Source organism: Polistes fuscatus, unplaced genomic scaffold (genome assembly GCF_010416935.1).
Source record: "Polistes fuscatus isolate 324 unplaced genomic scaffold, CU_Pfus_HIC Scaffold19, whole genome shotgun sequence".
NCBI classification, from domain to species: Eukaryota; Metazoa; Arthropoda; class Insecta; order Hymenoptera; family Vespidae; genus Polistes; species Polistes fuscatus.
Window position 1 is genome coordinate 3655816 of NW_025113095.1, and position 22021 is coordinate 3677836.

The window sequence follows — 22021 nt, forward strand, 5'->3', positions numbered from 1 at the left end:
CATTTGGACATCATTATTACTATAATTTTCCAAATGTGCATATATTTCATACACAATGCATAAGCAAACTTTGTAACTACATGGCATTTTAATTTTAAATATGCCACGAATAAAAAGATCTCTTATTTTGCAATTACATCAATATATATACGGAGTATCCTGTAACTTGTGGTACAAGTGAGCAAGGGAGTGTGTTCTACATGAAAAACTAAGTCGAAAATGTGGAATAAAATTTGTTTATATAGTTTTCCATGATTTTATCATCTCCTGCTTACTTGTACCACAAGTTAAAGGATATACAGGATACTCCATATATATAATTTATATAAAAATAATTTGAGTAATGATCAAATTATAATTACTAAGATTTGTGTATGATAAAGTCCCATGTATCTTTCCATTTTAATTTTAATATGTCCTTGGTACTAAGAGGTACTACTCCGTAACTGAGTGCACCAAATTTTCGGAATACATAAATAACAAAGATTAACCATGTAATAGTACTAATTGTCACTGCATATAAAATCGTATTATTAGTATATCGTCTTCTGAAAGTAAAATTAATTATGCATTATTTTTTAATGTTTCATTAAAAAAGAAACACAAAATCTTACATATTTCATTTCGTTTAAATAATGATGAAAATTAATTACCTTATTAAATAATAAATATGATCTATCATGACTGCTATTAAAAGAACTTTAAAAACGAATGCTGGCAAATAATGATGTAAAAATAAAGTTCTTTCTATAAATATAAATGGTAAAAAATGTAATAAGTAGCCAGATAGTAATATACCACCGGCGTTAAGAAATCTGTTCCATTCTCCATTAATAACATCAAAACACATTCTTCTTCTTCTCATAATATAAAATATTAAAAGTACAGTATACACTATTAAAGCTGCTGTACCAGAATACCATATTGCTATGTTTCCTAAAAGATGAATTTGTGCCTGTAAATAAGAGAGAGAAACTTTATATGTATAAACTATTTCATTGTATATATCATTTATTTACGTTACTAACGACTTTTTCAACTCACATTGCTGTCGTTAGAAACCCAATATGCTATGCCTCTAGACATGAGCGGCCATTCCAATGGACCACTTGAATACATATGACTATTTTGTCCCTCTTGACTTCCAAATAACATTTTTATTTGCAGTTCTACAAATTTTTCCCAAAATGTTAACGTAGTTGCGCGCAATGGTATCATTTCTGCATTAATAAGTTCTCTTTCTCTTTGCTTTTGATCTTCATTTTTAGTATATCTATGTTCCTCGACATTCCAGATAGAATTCAATTGATCCACCAATCTATCCGCTACGACTTCGTATTGATTGAAACCCCAATCTGGCAACTGTCTACCGCTAAATTTTAACGCATATTCAGTATTTACATGTATCAAGCGTACTTGGCTTTGAATAGCATGCCATATATCACCCGATTGATCTTTATTTGTTATTTCTACTCTCCAAAGATTTTGAGCAGGCATGGATACATTGTAATCGATATAACAAGACACTTCTTGGCTTTGGGGTGTCATAGGTGCTGCAACGTCGTGAGAATTTAATGCGCGACTAGTAATACCATGAACCAATTGTATTACATCTCCATGTTTTATTGGTTCACTAGGTTTTGTAACGACCAAGTCATTTCTATCAGGTTTTTTTATTATCCACCAATTATTAACATCTTTAAACGAATAACAAGTAACTTGTTGTTGATGAGAACTTCCTCTACCATCTGGATATCTTAACGGATACATATGACTATGACTATGAAGCCAACACGCTCTTCCATAAGTATGTCTCAAAGTAATTTGTGAACCATGCGTAACTTCTAAAGGTTGTCCCTTAGTAATACTCGCAAGACCACCATCTAAACTTGCTTGGAATGCACTGGTCATTACTGCATCATGCGGACCAGCTTTAGAAAGTGTTTCTAAATGTATATAGAAGACACCTAAATATATAGTACTCATCACACTGATTATTAAAATAATTCTCAATAGTAGATGACCGAATAATTTTATTGTGGATAAAGTCTTCCTAGGTATCAAAGACCAATAATCTCGAGCAATAAGGTAAATGGCAAGAATTAATGTATAAAATCCAACATATTTAACGCTGAAGGAAAAATGCATCTTATAAAATAAATTTCTTATATATAATAGAATTAAAAAAATAATATACAAAATAAATACCATACGGCGCATGTTAAACTTGCAATTCCTAAAGACAACCACAACCACCATGAAAATCTTGTCGGTTGATCCATAACTTTTCTAAATTTTATTATACATAACAATCCAAATAATGAAAATTGAATCAATATACTTTCCATTAAAATAAATCTTGATTGTGTAAGAAGAGCATTATCTAAAACATTCATGTAAAATCATTTATCATCTCTTAAATATCAAACATCTTTACCATAAATCAGAATAATTACCAAATAACAAGAGTATTCCTGCGATCATAGCAGTCCATTGTTTCAGACCTAATTCTAAGGCAAGATGATAAGCTGTTGGTATTATCAGACTTCCACATAAAGCAGGAAATAAACGTAAAGCGAAAAGAGGAACCGTATCAGCATAAGGGCTTCCTATTCTGTCGAATTTAAATTGTCCATCAAAGCCCGCTATATAAGCGACAATAGAAATAAGTTGTTTTCCCAAAGGTGGATGCGAATCAAAGAAGAATGTTCGTTTCATATACATTCCTACATATTTACCGTAATGCAGTTCATCAAACCTAAATAACATTGTCAAAACATCAGTCAAATTATTAAAAACAAAATCATCATCGAGAATATGGAATTAAAAACTAACACTATACTTCTCGGTTCTTCCAATCTATAGAGACGCGTGACAAGAGCAGCGATCAATAAAATAACAGCTATTAAATCAATTTCCAAATATATCTTTAATCTAGCTCGTTTCTCATCATTGACTATCTTAACTTCATCTTCGGGCAAATAATTTTTATTCTCTTTTTGCAATACAATTTCTTGCTCGTTCTATATTAAAAACATAAGAAATTAGTTAAGTATATAAATTAAACTCACAAAAATATAGTGGCAATGTATTTATGTATTTGCATTAATATATTAATTTTACATGTATAATATTTTATATTATTTTATTAATAGACTATCCATTCTGCTTTATTGCCTTTTCTCTATACTTTATATTATTTAGTAAAATGATATAAAAAATAACAATTATATTATTCATGTAAAACTTACTAGAAAAAAAGAAAGGAACTTTTGGGATAACCTAAAAATTTTTAATTATTAAATAAAAATAAAAAAGAAGGTTTTTTTCAATAACTAAGAAAATAATAAAATAAAAAATTAGATATATACATACATACACTAATTTAATATAAATATAATTAACAAATACGTGACATTTAAATTTAATTAGGATTAAAATAATTTTCAAATTATAAAAAAGGGGAATTTTTTCAATTGGGGGAAAAAAGAAAAAAACAAGGATAGAAAAGCGTATAAAATAAAAAATACTAGATTGATCGATAAATTACCTCTTCCTTTTGTATCCTGGTTGTAAGATGATAATCGCCGGTACCGATCTCATCGCAATCAAATTTCGCGCTTAACGTTCTCGACGAACGTTTGTTATCATTTGTTTTAATACGTCTGCGACGAACTTCCATTACAAGAATAAAACAATGTAATATTATTCGACAGGATGCAATTATTATTAAATAATATAAATATATATATATATATATATATTACTTGATGAGATCGATAATAACTCTCTTTATACTTTGTTGAAAACGTTCGGCGTTGATCGTCCACGTCATCGATTAATGTACATAAATCGATTATCAAATTTCTTCGTATTTCAATAGAATTATTTATCTTTTCGTCGAAAGATATATTATCGAGATGCACTAGAGAAAAATATATATTTACATAATATTGCAATAGATTTATTTACTTGTTGAATGTGTTACACTGTGTCTAACTACAGGAAAGTAATTTTTATCCTTTTAAGTTGAAAGAACGTATTCTCTTTCATACCCTCAAGCGATTGGCTTAAGGTTAATGCAACACTGTCCTAAATAACGGTACTTTAAACTTATAATATTATCTTACAATTAGATTTCGTAAGGACATCTTTTATCTTTTCATTTTTGGAGTTTACTCCTTAAGAATAGATTTTTATGTAAGGCACCTGGTATGAACAAAATTATGAAGAGTACAATTTTTCGAGTTTACTCTTGAAGAATCGATTTTCATATAAGCCGCCCGGTATGAAAAATAATATGAAGAATCAAATTTAGTGATCGAATGACCTCGTTACGTTTTTTGTGCGTATCTTTCATTTTTTTATAATGTATTTAGAATAAAAATATATACATTCTTTAAGGATTTTAATAGATGCGTTTATTTATCCTTTTTACTTACTGCACAGAAAAAAAAGGTTTACTTTAATCTCGAAAAAAATTTTGTATTCAAGAAAATTTATAGAAAGACAGGTTTTTACTAGCTCCTATATGTGTGATATCGGTCTTATTTTTAATCTGATAAGTCTTTTTTTCTGTGCCTGTTCAAAGACAATCGTTCTTAAGGAGTAAACTCCAGTCGTGCGTCAGAGCTGACACACACACTTTTTAAATTATCAGCCGTATATAAAGAAAGTTCGTATGTTCTACGTAAGGATTCCTTAATGATTAAATTATAATTTTTCTTAAAAATATATTGTACATATATATACTTAAACTTTAACATTTTGCTTAAAGATGAATGACTATGAAGACGATTTTTTAATTCAAACGGTGAGCAAGTAAGCTACACGAGTGAGCCACTATACTGGCGCATCGACCTGGAAAAAATATTCGCAAAAGCCACTCTAGTGGCAGGCCAGCTAAAGCGATATTGGTAATAGTAGTGCTCTACCTTTATCTTATCTACCGTCGGTAACGGTAGTTATTGACTGTCGAAAATAGTAGATATCTATTTTAAAAATATCGACCGTTGTTAATGGCAGTTTCTATTTTAATAATATATATCGTCGATAACCAGCATTAAAAAGTTGGTAGAGAACCTCAACAGTTGAAAAAAATATTTAAGTGCATTTAATTGCTAGCTATTTGCTAATTCAAAATCCATAATTGCTAACTTTTTTAATTAATTATTTAATTAGTTAATATGTTATACGCATGCGCAACCACAAATTCAAGTCGCAAGCGCACTTTGAAAAAATCTCCCACTCATGACGTTTCCACATTTGTAATTATTAATAACTAATTAAATAATTAATTAATAAAGTTAACAATTATAAATTTTAAATAAGCATTTTGTTAGCAATTTAGCGCACTTATTCATTTTTTTCAACTGTTGAGGTTTTATGCCAACTTTTTAATGCTATTTCTATGTACTTCTGTATTCTTCAGTATCCTGAAAATTCTATCTTATCGATGGATTCAAACAAAAAATTCGTTAAAAGTAATTCGCAAAAAATAATATAGAGAAAAATGAAACTCGTCTAAATTTCTCAATCATACAATTCTGTAATTCTCTATTTTCTTTAAGAATGTATAAAATATTAATATTATACGAATACTACCTAGTATTATTCCGCGTTTCCATAGAATAGGTATAGTGACAAGTAAGTGTGACATTTGATAAAATGCTACTACGAGGACGATTGTATGCTGCATAAAAAGTTCATAACGAATTAGTAACTCGAGAAAATGTGAAGCTGTGTTTTAACCAGATAATCAAGTTAACACGCGTTCTGTGATTTAATGAATATTTTAAATTCGTTGCATCGTCACAGATATTAAATATATTAATTTAAACGAAATTATATTTAAATTAACCTAAATTTTGGAAGCTCAAGTGAAAGTTAGTTATGCATAATATAGTAAAAATCAAATGGATTCGAAGGTGAGACCGTGTAGGTCATTACCACCTATGGTGAAAGGGAAAATTCACGGCTACTTATGGCTAATCATAGACGAAGTTATTTGGTATAAAAATAATCCCGGAAATACAATTGTTTTAGCATCTTGGTGGGGTGAACAGGATAATGCTAAATTCAGGTAAATTATTTATTAAACAAGATATTACGATTAAAGATATTTTATGCATTTTCTAAATTTTCTAACTAAATGTCAATGTTCATTAAATGATTGTATTACTCAACAAATTTTGTTTTTTTTTATTTTTTAGACCTATTGACATTAAAACGAATACAGTAAGATCTAGCCAAGATACAGCAGAGATATATAGTATCAGAACAAACAGCAATCTATTTAAGGAATATATTAAAAATTGTGAAACTATAGAATTAGTTGTAATAAACGAGGAGGTAAATCAGATAATAGGAACGTCGGAGATCAATGAATTGTTAAATATTTTTGAACAGAAACCTTTTTTTAAATATTTCCCGATATTAGATATAAATAAAAGTCAAATAGGTGAGGTACACATTGGAATAAAGTTTAACTTAAATGCGTCTAAAGCTACGACTATGCGTTTGAAAGCACACAAACTTCAAGAAAAGCAATCTAAGAATAGGGCTTTGCTTTCTCCTGTGGATGATAATTCACATTGCAAAGAATTTGATATTGGTGATACTTTGTTAAGCAAAAGATTTGGTAATATTAACAAAGACAGATTTAACACTCCTATGAAACAAGATATTTATAAATCTATTTTAAAAACTAAAAGGGCCAAGTTCCAAGAACCTTTGTACAATTCTAACTCTGCAGTGACCGATACGCTCGTTGCTCAAGTTGTTGCCAGAGCGCAGAAACTTAGAGGAGCGATACTAAAAGAAACTTACGATGAAGATCCTCTGGCCTTGAGCGACACTGATCCGAGTAATAGTTTTCCTAATGATGTTCCTCTTTGCAAAGAAGTAAAATTATATGAGTATTTTTTAGGCAAAGAAATGAGCGCATCCGATGAACATAAAGCACTAAATACTTTAAGATCAACATCACCAACGCCTAGTTTAATCGACTTGGCATCGGAAGCCATCGCTTCTTCCCAGTTTAATAATGCGCCAATTAATGATAATAAAACATCCTTAAGTACGTCCAACTCAATGATAGAATCATTGACAAAGTGTTTGTCTCGGGATAAACAAAATGGTACATATTGAGTTGTGGAAATGTTTTTAATTATTATTTAATTGTATATAAATTATTATTTTATATTATTACTTTTTAGAAATGTCTCCGTTGGATCATGTAGATAGTATACGAATTTTTATTGAATTATTCGTATTAAGTCCTGCAGGCTATCGTCGTGTTAAATCATCCTGCGTATCACGTTAGTAAACTCGATGCTGTTTATTATCTCGAATAAAATTACAAATTTCAATTAATGAAGTATATATTTACTTTGATTTCAGGTAATGATAATATGCTATTGTCTGTAACATATTTTGTACAATATAATACTAATTTTAAACCCGTTACACAAACGAATCATAAACTACCAAGAGATGATAAATCAATAAGAATATCATCCAAACATAAATCAGGACAAGGTAAAGATAATACTATTATAATATTTATTACCAGCAATGCGTAAGTATAATCTAAATTTTTTATTTTTTTTCTAGTAATTCATTTTGATAATGAGAGGGTATATAATTTACCAAAATTTAATGTACATCAAGATATTCCATTATGTTTTAAAATTCTTTCCCGACATCTCAATCAGAAGTCACCAACTGAGTTAGGCTCGGGTATGATGTATATCAGCGACATTGTAAAAACAGAGAATTTGAGTTTGTCGCAGAGATTAGCTGTGATTAACAAAGGTATTAAAATAGGAGAATTGAAAGTTACTACAGAATTAGGATGCGATTCGATTCACTTTGGAAAACAATATATTGGTGAGTTTAAAGAAAACTTAAAAATGTGATATTAAAATATATATACATGAAAAATATATATATTTATAAATATAAATATAAATATAAATAATAGTAGCATTATCTCTGGTTTCCATATAATTGTTCTGGTTCCCCATTCTCATTGCTATGACATTGAAAAAGTTCAGCATAAGTTTTTAAGACTAGCCAATAAATATATTGGACAATCGATGTAGTTTAATTGTCATAATTATGAGGATATTCTCAAGCATATATTTAACCAGTTTTTTCATCCTGTCTTGATCATTTTTGTTGAAGTACCAGTGCCTTGCTTAGTACTTTAACTTTATTTATTGCAAATAATGCCGATGTATAATGTGATACCGATTGCTGTTGCATTGTCGTTTGTTGTTGAGTCGTGATATGTTGAATGAAGCTCTGACGATACGCTGCTTGATGATTTCATCGCTTGTAGATTCATGATTTTTGGCTAAGATGATTACGTGATCTTTCTCGTTGTTCTGCTGTGTCGTTCGGAGCTGATGTCAATTGAGATTGTAGAATGCCCCGATAAATTTTAAATGTTTCAACTGTTCTAGGATAACAATTTGCCTACGTAATCTTAATGTTAGAGTTCACATGAAAATTGAAAAACATTTCTTAGTTAAACCGCTAACCTACATTTTCTTATACTTGAGTTTGAATATCTAATGAATTCTTGTATACCTTGGAAAGTACTAACATATTTATCTAAGTTGTATTTACAACGTATTAGATATATTTATAAATTGTAAACATTCGAAGAAGACTCGATACAAGTCAGAAAAGAAAAGAAATATATTTCAAATTAAATATTTCAAAATTAGAATCTTCTCTTCTTCTTCTTCTTTTTTTTATTAGGACTTCGTCCTGTTATATTTTAGCTATATAGTTCTTTTCAGGGCGTTTGTTGTTCCTGCGACAATGATATCCAGCTTTCATGCAACCATTTTAAAGGTCTTCCAGGTGGTCTCGTTGTCCCTATTTTTTCTGTTTTTTCTCACATTCTCTGGGTCTCACATTCTTTTCTTATTTCTTTGTTTCTTCTTTTTTCTCTTAGTGAGTTCTCTGTTATAGCTCGTAGCGTCTTCATCTCTGTAGTTCTCAGGATATGTTTTGTTATCGTGAACTCTGCCCGTGTTTCTGTCGCGTAGGTCATTATCGGTCTGATAGAAGTTTTGTATATGTGTGTCTTACTTTTAATGCTCATATGCTTATTTCTCCATATGATATCTTTGAGGTATCCAGAGATTATAGAGGCTTTGGTTGCTTGGTCTCTTACCTTCTCTTCTAGATTTCTATCCCTCGTGATGTTTACTTCTAGATATTTGAATTGCATAACTTGATTTACACTTTTGTTATATACAGCTAACTTGCATCGTCTGAGCTCCTTGGAGATAGTTAGTGATTCGGTCTTCTGTACCGAAATAGTCATGTTAAGTTTGCTTGCCATCTCTTTGAATTTGTACAGCATCCTTTGAAAGTCATCTTCGTCTTCCGACATGATGACTGCATCGTCAGCGTAGCATATTATTTTTCTTTTTTCTTTTCCTAACTTGACTCTTCCAGCTGTTTTCACCTTCTTTATTATTTCGTCCATGATCAGGTTGAAAAAGATCAGGCTTAGACTGTCGACCTGTCTGATTCCACTTGTTATCAGGATCTTCTTCGCTGTCATATTTCCAATTCTTATCCTAGTTGTGTTGTTCGTATTTAGTTCCTTTATTATTTGTCTTATGCCGCAGTTTACTCTTCTAGCTTTCAAGATCTGTAGTATATCTCCAAGCTTCACTTTGTCAAATGCTTGCTGGAGATCAACGAAGCACATGTATATTGGTTTGTCGAATTCTATGGCTTTTTCAGTTATTTGTCCTAACATGAATATTGCATCCACCGTCAATCTATTTGGTCTGAAGCCCTATTGTTCTTTGCTTATTCCTATCCGTTTTATTACCTTCGCCAAGATTTTCATTATTACCTTCTGCACTGCGCTTAGGAGACTGATTCTGCGGTAATTCTTCTGTTCTGTCTTGGTTCCTTTTTTAAATATGGGAACTGTTATGCTCTCCTTCCATTGAGCTGGCACTTTTTTTTTCTGTTTAATATTTTATTGAATAGGGCACTTAATTCCTCTGTTATTATTGATCTTCCCCTATATTTTATTAGTTCGTTTGTTATCTCATCTGTTCCTGGTGTCTTACGGTTTTTTAGTTTGTCTATTGTTCTTTGAATTTCTTCAGATGAGATAGTGTAATTGCTTAGTGTTTCTTCTTCCTCTTCCTCGCATATGTTGTAAATCTCCTTCGTTCTATCTTTATACAGATTCAAGAAATGTTTTTCCCATTCATCCATTGTGATTTTGGCGGTCTGCATGGATTCATTTACATGTTACATTACAAAATTAGAATCTAAAGATATATAAAATAATGAACGCTATATTATGTTTATATTTATATTTAACAATGAGTAGCATTAACGAATAAATATGTGACCTTTCCAACTTTTAAATACAATTTCGTTAGAAAACATTATATATTTTGTTATTTGGTTACAGATAGATTCTAGGACGTATTATTCGTTTGATTATTTTATCTGATTAATTTCTCTACCTACTTTTCGCAACAATCTTTTAGAATTATTTTTTCTTCAATTGTTCTCTATGCTCAACATCGTTGTTTAATTTTCTTTTATCTATCATTGTGTTTTTCTCCCGTAAATGAATAAATAAATAGTATTTCTGCTGTAATATACATATAAAGATTTTAAAATCAATCATTTTCATTACAGAAGCTGTAATGTCCGGAAAAGAAAATATTCCTGTGTTAAATGTGAAATCTTTATTAAATACAGATATTGATAAATGTAAAACTGCAACAGGAACGAAATCTAAAACGAATAATAGCGTTTCATCTTCCTCAACAAAAAGAATAGAATGTTTACAGATGGATAATAGTAGTAACATAGTTACGAGAAAAGATGCATCAGAACATAATGACCAAAACATTGATGATAGAAAAGTAGATATAGCAGATCCAAACAGCAAAAATCATAATGATGTAAGAAAATTTCATAAGCTTTTCAATTTCAAATTATTCGTAAATTGTTCAAGTTTTTCACATTTATTGAATATATTGCAGATTTTACTTCACGGATTAATATACATAGCGGAGGGTAAAGATTTACTGGAATTAAATACATTTTTAATATGTAGAGCATTTTGGTTGCAAGACAAAGGTACAAGTCAATTGTGCAGTAACACGCGAAACCCGTATTACCATTTTTGCCAAGTATGTTGTTTTTCATGTAATTTATTCGAAAATTCTTTTCGTATATTCTAAGATTTTGTTTTGTTACGTCGTTTATATTTTTCTTTCGTTTTTTTACAGTTAGTACCTTTAATTTATGGCAATGCATTACTAGAACGAATCAAAGATAATTACATAATCGTAGAAGTGTACTATAAAAATTCAGTAGGAATGAATAATCTATTGGGAATTGCAAAGTTACCTGTGCATCAATTATACGTTGCTTATAGGGATCCAATTGTGCTACCACATTTATTATCATCTAAAGTATGTATTATTTATTATATTTCAAAATGTCAGATTATTTTATTTGAAGAAAAATATTGAAACGATTTAATTCTCTTTTCAGTATCCAATAATTAGCGTAGATGAATGGATATCGATCAATAATCCAGTTACTAGTCAATCGTGTGGACAATTACACGCATTGGTTGCTCTCGGAACTGCCGAGCAAATAGCACTTTTAGAGATGTCAAGAGGACTTAGATGTCAAACTGTGGTGGTACCACAGGCAATACGTGATTATTCCTATAATTATAACGATCAGAGAAAACAAACTGACAACGCAAGTGAGATAATGAGAACCGTTGATGTTGGCTTGCAATTAAACAATGAAATATCTCAATATAAAGATAATCATATGCATCACATGGACGCTGTTAACGGAAATAATTCGAATGTGATCAATTTTAAAACTCAAGAAAGTCAAACTGATATTTCAACTCTTAAAGAACCAAAATTGGTGTCTAACAATATTCCGCAGGATGATGTTTTAAATTCAGATAGACTAGTTTTACATACGCTAGTAGATCGACTGGCGCACGCGTTAAATGTTACGAAAACTATGAATCAAGCGGCGCAAACTGAACAAGAAACGGATAGAAAAAAACGGACAGATATTGAAGAAGAGTCATGTATAAATTCTTTACGTTGCAACAGTATGTCGGACGATAGTAATAGCGACAGTCCTGGGAACAATCTTTATTTACCTACAGAAATGTACAGAAGTGTCGGCGTTGGAGCTGAATTTGATGAGCCGATAAAACAAGGACCAAGCAGTACTTACAATAATAACGCCTATTATTATCCACCAACTAACGTACAAAATTTAGAAAACAAAACTATCACTTTGACGAACAACGATGAGAGCTCTTTTAGAGCGCTTATCGAGATCGAATGCGCGTTACATTTACCAAAAGTAGACAAACTTAATGAAAGTATAGAACCAAGTACTTATGTAACTTTTCAAACAACTCAGGCTGACTCTACGAATCAATTGCAATCGTATACGATAACTAATGTTTATCCACATAGTTGTAACCCAAGATGGGAATGGAAATGTGATACAAAATTACCCACAGAATTATTAACGCATGTATGTATGTATGCTATAATTAAGTTTAACACGTTGAGTTCCACGCAAATTCTTGAGGAAATCCCAGTCGGGCCACGCACGTTACTTACTATTGAAAAAACAACTGTTTTTTTTAAGGATTTCCTTAAGAATTTGCGTGGCACTCAACGTGTTAATAGTAAATTGTATTAAAATTAATCCTCCCCTTATTCTCGTTAAGGATGAAAAACAGCTAATATTAAAAGTCTGGCGTTTATTTAATCCAGACATAAGTACACATATTGATATGGAAAGAGATATAGTCATTGGATTTTCTGCCATTGATATATCCGTGCTAACAACTGGTTTTCCATCTATATCAGGATGGTTTCATATCATGGATTTTACTGGAAAATGTAATGGTCAAATAAAAGTATGTATTTTGTAATTTGATGATTTGATGCATGCATATACTAAAGTAAATCTTAAAGTTTTTCCTTTACTTATCGTATAATTAAATTTTAGGTGGGAATAACTCCTTTGGATAATATATCAGCTTTTGTAAAGTCATCTACATCAACGAGTACTACACAAATACCATTATGTGACTCGTCACGATCAAACAAATCATCATTATACAGTCATAATATATTTTTACATAATATACAGCCAAGTAATATCCAACAACCTCCTTTTACAGCTACATATAATGCAACGAGCAGTTATACTGATTTTGATAATCACATAGGTCATCCTACGATAGATATTACTCAAAGTTTAGAAGACGTTTCTATGTCTTTTCTTTCTTCGTCTTTAAAGTAAGTTAACAAAAGAAATAAAAAGAAAAATTCTAAGTATATAATGGAATTATTTAAAGCAATATAAATAATATTTAAATTAATTTATTTTTCTCATAGACAAAAATTAGCAGAGTTAGATGAAATTACGAAACGTCTACAGTCCCGTTTAAACGATGTAACAAACACCGCTTTCGAAGATTATTTTGACAATGACTTTGACTTGAACGAAATACATAACGATAATGAAAATATTGAAAATAGAAATACTGACGTTATACTTCCTACAGCTCAAATGTCAGATATGCATGATACGCGCCAAAATGCACCAACCAATTGTATGTACACACGCGTGCATACAAATAATGAATATAAACAATTACCTGAACGAATTAATGATAATTTAATAACAAATGTAAATGTATCCAATACCAGAGATACTTTAAATCCTACTTCCCAGTCGAATTCGAATTTATTGAATAATCATTTTCAACAAGAGTATCATACGCAGAGTGGTAATGCGTTGTACAACAATGAGACATATCCGTTAAGAGGAACAAAAGTACATATAAATCATTTGCTCGATAAACTTTCTTTAGAACATCCAGTCGAACCTTACCTAACAGTTGGTTCATCTATGAGAAGAAATGTAATTGATTTATTAACAACCGTTCAGAAGGATAATGGACAAAATAATAACAAAAGCAAACATGAAATTATTAAAAAATTAAAACCTATACAAGTAGAAAACAAGGATCAAGTAGAATCTCTAACTCTATCAAACTGGATGACTGATAATACAGTTCCTACAACAAATACGACAACAACTGTTAACAACAATTTACATGCATCTCACAGTAAAATATCAACAGTTATACGAGAAGAGTTAGTAGCGGAAGAAAATAATGATACATTAAAAAATGACGACGAGCTGACAAATCTGCTTATTACATCCAATGTTCGCCACATGGATTTAGATAATATTTTCAATCCACTTTTATATCAACATTTAGTGCCAGATCTTCAAGTATCCAACAGCGTCTCACCAGAGACACAAGCAGTTGAACAATTAGATACTCGATATTCTAAGAGTTTTGGCATCGTCATAAACAGTGGATTCGATGATATGCAAGATAAGGTAGAAACAATAACGTTATCGCCGGATAAAAAAATCAATGAAAAAGATAAAGGGACGACAGCAGAATCCGCTGGAAATACAGAAATTTTTAGGCTTACACCTTCTGGTATTTCAGAAAATGTTGATGGTAATATTCACGTAACTGTTATACATAATCCTACTAATAACAATTTAATGGCAAGTAATAGTACAGGATCAACAACTACTATATCTCTTGGTAAGTCATCGATGAGACAAAGTGAAATTGAATTAGATGAAAATAGTTATTATAATTCATCGGACATATCTGTTTCTGCTGCATCGAGACAAGCACCAGATGGTGGAAATCCTATAGAGGACAATTCCAAAATATTACCTCAAAAGCAAACAACCGATACGTCAGATTTATCGTCAAGCAGTTAAAATTTTATTAACGTACAAGGGACATAAAAGGATTCATTAATTAATGTCGATCAGAATTTTAACTTTCTCAAAAAAATATATTGCGTTTTTAATTTACTACTTTGTAATACTTTCTTAGTAACATAAAAATACCGAATGTGAATCTGTACTATTACAGTAATACAATTATGCTATTACTAATCTCTAATACTTGCCAAATATGAACGTATATATATATATATATATATATATATATTATATATATATATATATATATAAGAGTGTAGGTATAAGATGACATTTAAAAAGAAATTGTCAAAAACGTCCTTTCTCTATCGACTGATTACCGTGTATACGTAATGATAATATCATCAAACAAAAAATGTTAAATACTATCCACATTCTATCATTAGAAATATGTCTATTATATTATTTGAAGTATTTATTATAAGTATTATAATTATATATCAATATTTTTATATCATCTTTGTGTAAATAAGATCGCATAATGTATTATAAATCGACGATTATATTATATGAAGTTGATTATACATTATAAGCTAGAAATTAGATTAAAGATCATCAAATTATAGATCGCATTATATAAAGTTTATTTAAAAGTTAAATAAAATAAGTCTACTTATATAATACCTTTTGCTTGCGTCGATTGATAAATACATCCGAGTACAAATGTGCAAAATTTGATGAAGCATTGAATTTAATTTTTTAAATAAGAAGTAAGATATGTTTCCTTGATGAGCCTTTGTCTTAGAAGTTCAGGATGTATTAACCAAACATTAGCATCAGTACCATCATGCCGATGAATGTCCGAACAATCACGCACTCTCTAAAATAAAGATACTTATGATATGAAATAGTCCACATATTGGGATAAGTAAAAATACTTACAGAAAAATGATTTAGTTCTTCTCTTTTATACCTTGATTGTTTTTGAAGCAAATCGATCATGCACAATCTACACACAAAAATTTTATCCTTCCAATGCCAATAATCTCCTTTGGGTTTTTGTCCACAGTTTTTACATATGTCTGTATTATTACTACAACATTTAAATTGAACTCCCAATCTCATTTTAACTCTACCACCAAAACTATGCTCAAATGCAATTTCTTTCTTCCTTACCGGTGTATATGTTCCAGGTCTACGATAATTTAAAATCTAACATAAATAGATGGTACCGCTTATTCGCTGCTTCTAATTAAATAGATTACCCTGGATTTATGTTAGCGGCAAAAGTAGTTGTTTTGGTAAAAGATCCAAAGGGAAATTTTGATTCTTTGATAGGCTTGAAACTACCAACAAGATTATAAGCTGTTGGAGACGGAAAATCTTTCCTATGTTCAATTGCGTCTACAGCTCTAATAATACCGCCATATCCTTTATTACTAATACTATGTAAGCAGGGCTATTAAAATTCAAGGACAACAAAGTAAGAAAAATAATAATATACTAAATGGTAACAATCATAAACATACTTTATTTTTTATAGCCAAAAATGCAGTCATAGCATTGTATGTACCAGGAGCAATGTTTTCATAATTATCTTTCACATAATATCTCATAAAAGAAGTCATGCCTTTTTTAGACATATCGCGTGGACATCCAGAACCAAAACAGATTTTTTGTCGTTCTTGTTTTTTAACTACATACTGAAAATCTTTGAAGAAGAACACATAATAATTAATTTCAATATTAATAATAATATAAACTTAATAAAGTAAATAAAATCATAATGTATCATACCTTCCATTTCTTTAAATTAAAAATTCATATGTACTATCTATTAGATATGTCACAATATGTATGTATGTAATACAAAGAGCAAAATTAGGTTATGAATTAAAATTATTGACAACGTATAAAATGAAAATCATCAAATACGAATTAGTATTAAACAAGAATTTTATATCGCATATTAATAGTATTATCGATTTCATTTACATAATAGACAAAAATAAATCTACAAATAAAAAATTTAATTATATGCATTGCGACATTTCTTTTTTTTAAATCGATACACATTTATTATGTTTAAAAGTTGAATGTAATTGATATAAATTAAAAACAAACTCACGCAATTACATGAAGCAAAATTAAAATTAATGAAAATGTAGAAATTAATGTATCCTAATAATAATAATAATAATAATAATAATAATAATAATAATAATAATAATAATAATCATAATCATAATGATCATAATCATAATAATAATAATAATAATAATAATAATAATAATAATAGTAATAATAATAATAATAATATTAATATCAAGTTTCCAGTTTTAAAATGATTAATAAAGAATTATAATATTTCGATGCGTTTTGAATTTGGCGCGCTCAAAGTGTAAGGTTTAAAAACGCATGCGCAAAAGTGATTAGATACGTGAAATTAACGCTATTTTAGTCAAGTTAACAACTGTAAGTATAATAATTCATATCGTCGAAAAAAATCAAATAAATATTAAACATGAAACATGATCGCTTAAAAATATAAAATATCATTGATAAGAAATAATCGGGTAAGAGAGTAAAAGGGAAGAAAATAAAAGTATAAAAATGAAAATAATGTCTTGGTACGAGTTTCGATTAACGTAGTATACCGGCTTCAGCTGGTCGATGGTGTTATTCATACCGACGGTCCGTCCGTAGCCGTCTTCGCTTCGCGATGCGTCCACCGATGTGTGTTTCTGCACATGGCCGTGCCGCCCGTAAGGACCGTATATCGTTCTACGCTCTTTCACACTTTACTACCGGTAATTTCTCCTATTATCATTGTATTTTTCCTTCAGGTGAATGAGAAAAGTTTATTTAAACATTCGAATCGTGTAAAATAGAAATTTTCCATCGGCAAATGTTAATTACAAGTTGTAAGTGCGTACTACTGCCGCATCCTTTTGGTATTACCACAGTGAGATGGAGAGTGGGAGAGAGAAAGAAAGAAAGAAAGAAAGAGACACATAGCATTTTCTTACACATGTTTATTCCTATCGAAGATTTTTACCACTCACAAGTCCGGCCGATCTTTCTGATTATTTTATTGAAATGATATTTTTTCTTTCTATTTTTTTCTCCTTCCAATGTCGTACTCAAGGACATGATGACAAACAAATCGGTGTCACTATATAGAACAACGTATTCCATACTAACGCGCGCATGCACAAACATACACACATACACAACTTATTTCCTTTGTTGTGTATAGACGACAAATTATTTCATTTTTTCGTCATTTTATTTCTTAATATACCTGTTTTTTTTTTATCATTATTCTTAATATAAACTTTGCTTTCGTTTCACGTTATTTATGAATATTTTATTTTTTTTTACTGTTTTTTTTTTATCCAATTAAACCTAAATAAAAGTAACATCAATTTTAGCCTAATATCATTGCTTTAGAATATTTTATTTTAAATAAGTACATGTGTATGAAACATTATGTATATGATTAGGTATTTTTTCATTGCTGACTTTAAACTCGAATATTTTCTTTGTGTATAGTAATTAATAATTGCTACGATATTATGATTTATCTTTTACAGAATATTATCTATCGATCTTAGAAGAATTATACGATAGATTACATCCACCATGACTACGTCGTCGGAAGATGTTTTAATGCAAGTGGGACAAGTACGTTACAAGAAGGGAGATGGTACTTTATATGTTATGAATGAACGAATAGCTTGGATGCTCGATAATAGGGATACTGTATCTGTCAGTCACAAATACGCTGATATTAAATGTAAGAACTTGATGGGTTTTTGTAATTAATAAACTAATGTTTAATAAAAGAATAGTAAAAATCAACGCGCTTTTTATCTCTGATGAATTTATCATTGTTATATGACTAATTCAATTATATATTGTTTGTTCAAATCATTGTCAAATATTTTTAGAACGTATTTACATTTTTCGCTAAAACATTTCTATGCTTATTAAGCAATTACGCGTCCCTTTCAAAATTCTATTATTATGTTTCGTAATATAAATTATTTACATATAATTAATGTAGACCGGTGTTCCTTTGGAAAAATCTTTAATTTAAAAGATAAATATTAAATATCATTTCTTAATTATTTGTATCGTTTGTGTTTTTAGTACAAAAGATATCGCCTGAAGGAAAATCAAAGATACAGCTACAAGTGGTTCTGCACGATGGATCTTCGTCTACGTTTCATTTTGTTAATCGTAATGGACAGGAAGCACAAATTAAGGATCGTGATGATGTTAAGGAATTACTACAGCAACTGTTACCAAGATTTAAAAGGAAAGTTAACAAAGAATTGGAAGAAAAAAACAAGTAAATATTTACATTTTTATTTTTTTACTTACCAGTCGTTGATTTCATATGACATTAATTTTGTTTTTTTTTAGAATGTTACAAGAAAATCCAGTATTGTTACAATTATATCGCGATTTAGTAATATCGCAAGTGATTACCTCTGAAGAATTTTGGACGCAACATGCTGCAGAATACACACGTGCTAAGAAAGTCCAACGTCAAGAGATAGGTGTCAATGGTGCTTTTCTAGTAAGACAAATGATTATACTGTTATTTTTATGTTCAAAGTATGTGTGAAATAGATGAACTGGGAATTTCATTTTGCAATTACTAATAATTATTTGTTCGACGTTTAGGCTGACATTAAACCACAGACCGATGGTTGCAATGGGCTGAAATATAATTTAACTATAGATATTATGGAATGTATATTTAAAACTTATCCGGCGGTCAAAAGAAAACATCAAGAAAATGTGCCTCACAAAATGTCAGAAATAGATTTCTGGACTAAATTTTTTCAATCACATTATTTTCATCGTGATCGTATCAATGCAGGGACCAAGGATCTATTTACCGAATGTGCCAAAATAGATGATCAAGAACTTAAGAAAGATATTCAATCTGGAATAAATGATCCTCTGGTTGATATTACTTCCTTCGAGGATCAAACGTTAGATGAAAATTATGGAAGCGGCTTAAGTAAATCCGACAAAACTTCAGGGAATATCGTTCATCAGAGTATGATCAAAAGATTTAATCAGCATAGTATTATGGTTTTGAAAGCCAGCACTGCTAAACAATCTACACAAAATTATCAACCGCAGTTAAATGGTTCAACGCCATCAGCAAGCAAAGCTTCTGCCAATGATGAACCAGACTTCCAACCAAAGAATAAAAAGGTAAGAAAGTTATTTTTTTTCTTTTTCTTTTATATACTTAATAATATTCATGACATAAAAAATTTTACATTTACATATTTTATCTTTTCACAGCTTAGGATACAAGAAAAATTAATTTATGATGACCTCGATGCTAGTTGCGACTCAAATACAGATAATGGTGCACCATTACGTTTAACACACGTAGACAGATATTTGCATGGTCCTGTACCAGGGTATGGAATAACAGAAGCACCCTCGGATGAACTTTTAATGGCAGTAAATCAATTACAAAAAGAAGCAACCTCTTGGATTTCAGGAAACAGTCTACCTAGACAAGCTCCTATATCATTAGTTACTCCAGCTGCTGCTGTATCAGCTTTAGGAGAATTGACACCCGGAGGATCTCTTATGAAAAGCTTTAGAGAAGAAAGTCTTGGACGTAAATATATATACACATATACATATATATATATATATATATATATACATTTAATTATAATTAAATCTATAAAATAAATGCGTATATAAATAGGGTTAATTTTTCGAACTATCTATTACAGAATTAATACCAAAGGATTTAGAAACAGAACTACGTAATGTATATGTCTGTATATGTCAACTGTTAAGGCATTTTTGGAGAAGTTTTCCACCAACGACACCACAACTCGAGGAGAAAGCAATCAGGATGCACGAAGCCTTACATAGATTTCATTCAGTTAAACTTAAGCCATTTGAAGTATGTATCATATATTGTTTTTATATTTTTCATACCGATAAGAGAGACACATTTTTTATTATAAATTAATATAATATTATATTTTAGGATCGCGTTCAAGGAGAATTCTCTGCGGTTAGTCAACATCTAACCAGTCATTTAAATCAATTATTAAATACTGCATATAGAAAATTCGCCCTATGGCAACAACGTAAAATGCAAATGAGATAGCCATTTATTAATATGTTTTAAATGAAAATACAAACAACACACACACACATACACCACACAAATAAAACAAAGCAATACCAATTATCCTACATATATTGCATTTTATAACGTTACCGTAATTAGGTATTGATATGGATGTATTTCACAAAAACCAAAGCTGACTTGAGTTACACATCCTATGCTGCCCCGAAGCATTGTTTGTTTTTATTTATTAATACTTAAAATATGTTTTATATCTTAAAAAACTCTTTTTACAAATTCTTCATTGGAAATGAAGTCAGATCACAATAATTATACCATCAGTACATGTTTATTTTCATAATATGTAATTTATAGATTATTTATTTAATTTCTATAGATTGTTAAGATAATTTTCGTGTATTGCATTCTCAATTAAAAGAATATTGGTATTTTTTAAAAATCATTAGAGAACGAGCATCAATGTCGTCGTCGATGAAACAAAAACGATTATTTGTTATTATAGTTTCCATCGTAAATATTTCATTGACATTTATGTTTATTTCGAATAAAAAATTTATTGATATTCCAATTTGCAAAAATATATAACAAGGAAAAGTTATAAATGAAGGTTTCAAGAAAAAATGTAAAATGCAAACGTGTGTGTTTTGCCAAGTACGAGTAATAAAAAGTAACGAAATGTCTGAATATTGCCAGATATCAAAATAGGGATATAACTGCCACTGCACAATTAAGAATAAAATATTTCTATTTTATCACTACTATTAGCTTTAAAAGAATATTTTCAATTTGTTATAATAATAAAATTATATCCTAATACACATTGTTGATTGTCTCTTTAAATATAAAAAAAATTAAGATACATATATATGATAGAATGTAGGTAATTCGTATGAACATTTATAAAGTACTAACAAAACAATATATTACGACTATTATTAATAAATTCTGTAATTAGCATATCGGTTTCTTTTTTCTATTTCATTGCAGTGGCTACGTGTTATCTGATATCTGCAATATGATCAACTAAGTGTCTTATTGTTGAAT

At 29.8% G+C, this 22021-nt stretch overlaps 4 protein-coding genes across 6 annotated transcripts; 2 read left to right on the forward strand and 2 right to left on the reverse strand.

Annotated features, from left to right (window-relative positions):
• Positions 1 to 13: 13 nt before the first annotated feature.
• LOC122515766 (protein O-mannosyltransferase 1) lies at positions 14 to 4321 on the reverse strand. The gene is made up of 7 exons (XM_043633196.1): positions 3551 to 4321; positions 2836 to 3023; positions 2457 to 2758; positions 2209 to 2383; positions 1045 to 2131; positions 654 to 955; positions 14 to 548 (listed from the first exon to the last, which is right to left on the reverse strand). Exons 1-7 carry the CDS (start codon positions 3680 to 3682, stop codon positions 362 to 364), a joined length of 2373 nt encoding a protein of 790 aa, XP_043489131.1. The 5' UTR covers positions 3683 to 4321; the 3' UTR covers positions 14 to 361.
• Positions 4322 to 5483: 1162 nt separating this feature from the next.
• LOC122515768 lies at positions 5484 to 15029 on the forward strand. Of its 3 annotated transcripts, XM_043633202.1 has the most exons (13): positions 5484 to 6082; positions 6213 to 6865; positions 6929 to 7138; positions 7218 to 7319; positions 7402 to 7539; positions 7615 to 7890; positions 10696 to 10964; positions 11046 to 11195; positions 11295 to 11480; positions 11563 to 12588; positions 12788 to 12979; positions 13072 to 13364; positions 13464 to 15029. In XM_043633202.1, the coding sequence occupies exons 1-13, from the start codon at positions 5916 to 5918 to the stop codon at positions 14881 to 14883; spliced, it is 5082 nt and encodes a 1693-aa protein (XP_043489137.1). In that variant the 5' UTR covers positions 5484 to 5915; the 3' UTR covers positions 14884 to 15029. The 3 variants fall into 3 exon arrangements, with proteins under 3 accessions (XP_043489137.1, XP_043489136.1, XP_043489138.1); XM_043633201.1 differs by having other exon boundaries at positions 6213 to 7138; XM_043633203.1 differs by lacking the exon at positions 5484 to 6082 and having other exon boundaries at positions 6260 to 6351; positions 6440 to 7138.
• A 344-nt stretch (positions 15030 to 15373) lies between these two features.
• LOC122515769 lies at positions 15374 to 16834 on the reverse strand. The gene is made up of 5 exons (XM_043633204.1): positions 16627 to 16834; positions 16359 to 16540; positions 16095 to 16288; positions 15772 to 16024; positions 15374 to 15709 (listed from the first exon to the last, which is right to left on the reverse strand). Exons 1-5 carry the CDS (start codon positions 16631 to 16633, stop codon positions 15581 to 15583), a joined length of 765 nt encoding a protein of 254 aa, XP_043489139.1. The 5' UTR covers positions 16634 to 16834; the 3' UTR covers positions 15374 to 15580.
• Positions 16835 to 17506: 672 nt separating this feature from the next.
• LOC122515697 (general transcription factor IIH subunit 1) lies at positions 17507 to 21086 on the forward strand. The gene is made up of 8 exons (XM_043633102.1): positions 17507 to 17639; positions 18426 to 18628; positions 18985 to 19186; positions 19261 to 19417; positions 19525 to 20067; positions 20161 to 20488; positions 20610 to 20785; positions 20873 to 21086. The coding sequence occupies exons 2-8, from the start codon at positions 18475 to 18477 to the stop codon at positions 20993 to 20995; spliced, it is 1683 nt and encodes a 560-aa protein (XP_043489037.1). The 5' UTR covers positions 17507 to 17639; positions 18426 to 18474; the 3' UTR covers positions 20996 to 21086.
• The last annotated feature ends 935 nt before the right edge of the window (positions 21087 to 22021 follow it).

Bases quoted from the DNA above. Each gene is read 5' to 3' on its own strand.
- LOC122515766 (XM_043633196.1), bottom strand. From the start codon at position 3,682: ATGGAAGTTCGTCGCAGACGTATTAAAACAAATGATAACAAACGTTCG. The intron at 2,759-2,835 runs GTTAGTTTTTAA...AATGTTATTTAG, and splicing joins GAAGAACCGAGAAGTATAGT to GTTTGATGAACTGCATTACG. The intron at 2,132-2,208 runs GTATTTATTTTG...TTTTTCCTTCAG, and splicing joins AGTTTAACATGCGCCGTATG to CGTTAAATATGTTGGATTTT.
- LOC122515768 (XM_043633201.1), top strand. From the start codon at position 5,916: ATGGATTCGAAGGTGAGACCGTGTAGGTCATTACCACCTATGGTGAAA. The intron at 7,540-7,614 runs GTAAAGATAATA...TTTTTTTTCTAG, and splicing joins CAAACATAAATCAGGACAAG to TAATTCATTTTGATAATGAG. The intron at 11,196-11,294 runs GTATGTTGTTTT...GTTTTTTTACAG, and splicing joins CGTATTACCATTTTTGCCAA to TTAGTACCTTTAATTTATGG.
- LOC122515769 (XM_043633204.1), bottom strand. The intron at 16,289-16,358 runs GTATGTTTATGA...GAATTTTAATAG, and splicing joins TTTTGGCTATAAAAAATAAA to CCCTGCTTACATAGTATTAG. The intron at 15,710-15,771 runs GTAAGTATTTTT...TCTTTATTTTAG, and splicing joins AAGAACTAAATCATTTTTCT to AGAGTGCGTGATTGTTCGGA.
- LOC122515697 (XM_043633102.1), top strand. From the start codon at position 18,475: ATGACTACGTCGTCGGAAGATGTTTTAATGCAAGTGGGACAAGTACGT. The intron at 19,187-19,260 runs GTAAATATTTAC...GTTTTTTTTTAG, and splicing joins GAATTGGAAGAAAAAAACAA to AATGTTACAAGAAAATCCAG. The intron at 20,489-20,609 runs GTAAATATATAT...TATCTATTACAG, and splicing joins TAGAGAAGAAAGTCTTGGAC to AATTAATACCAAAGGATTTA.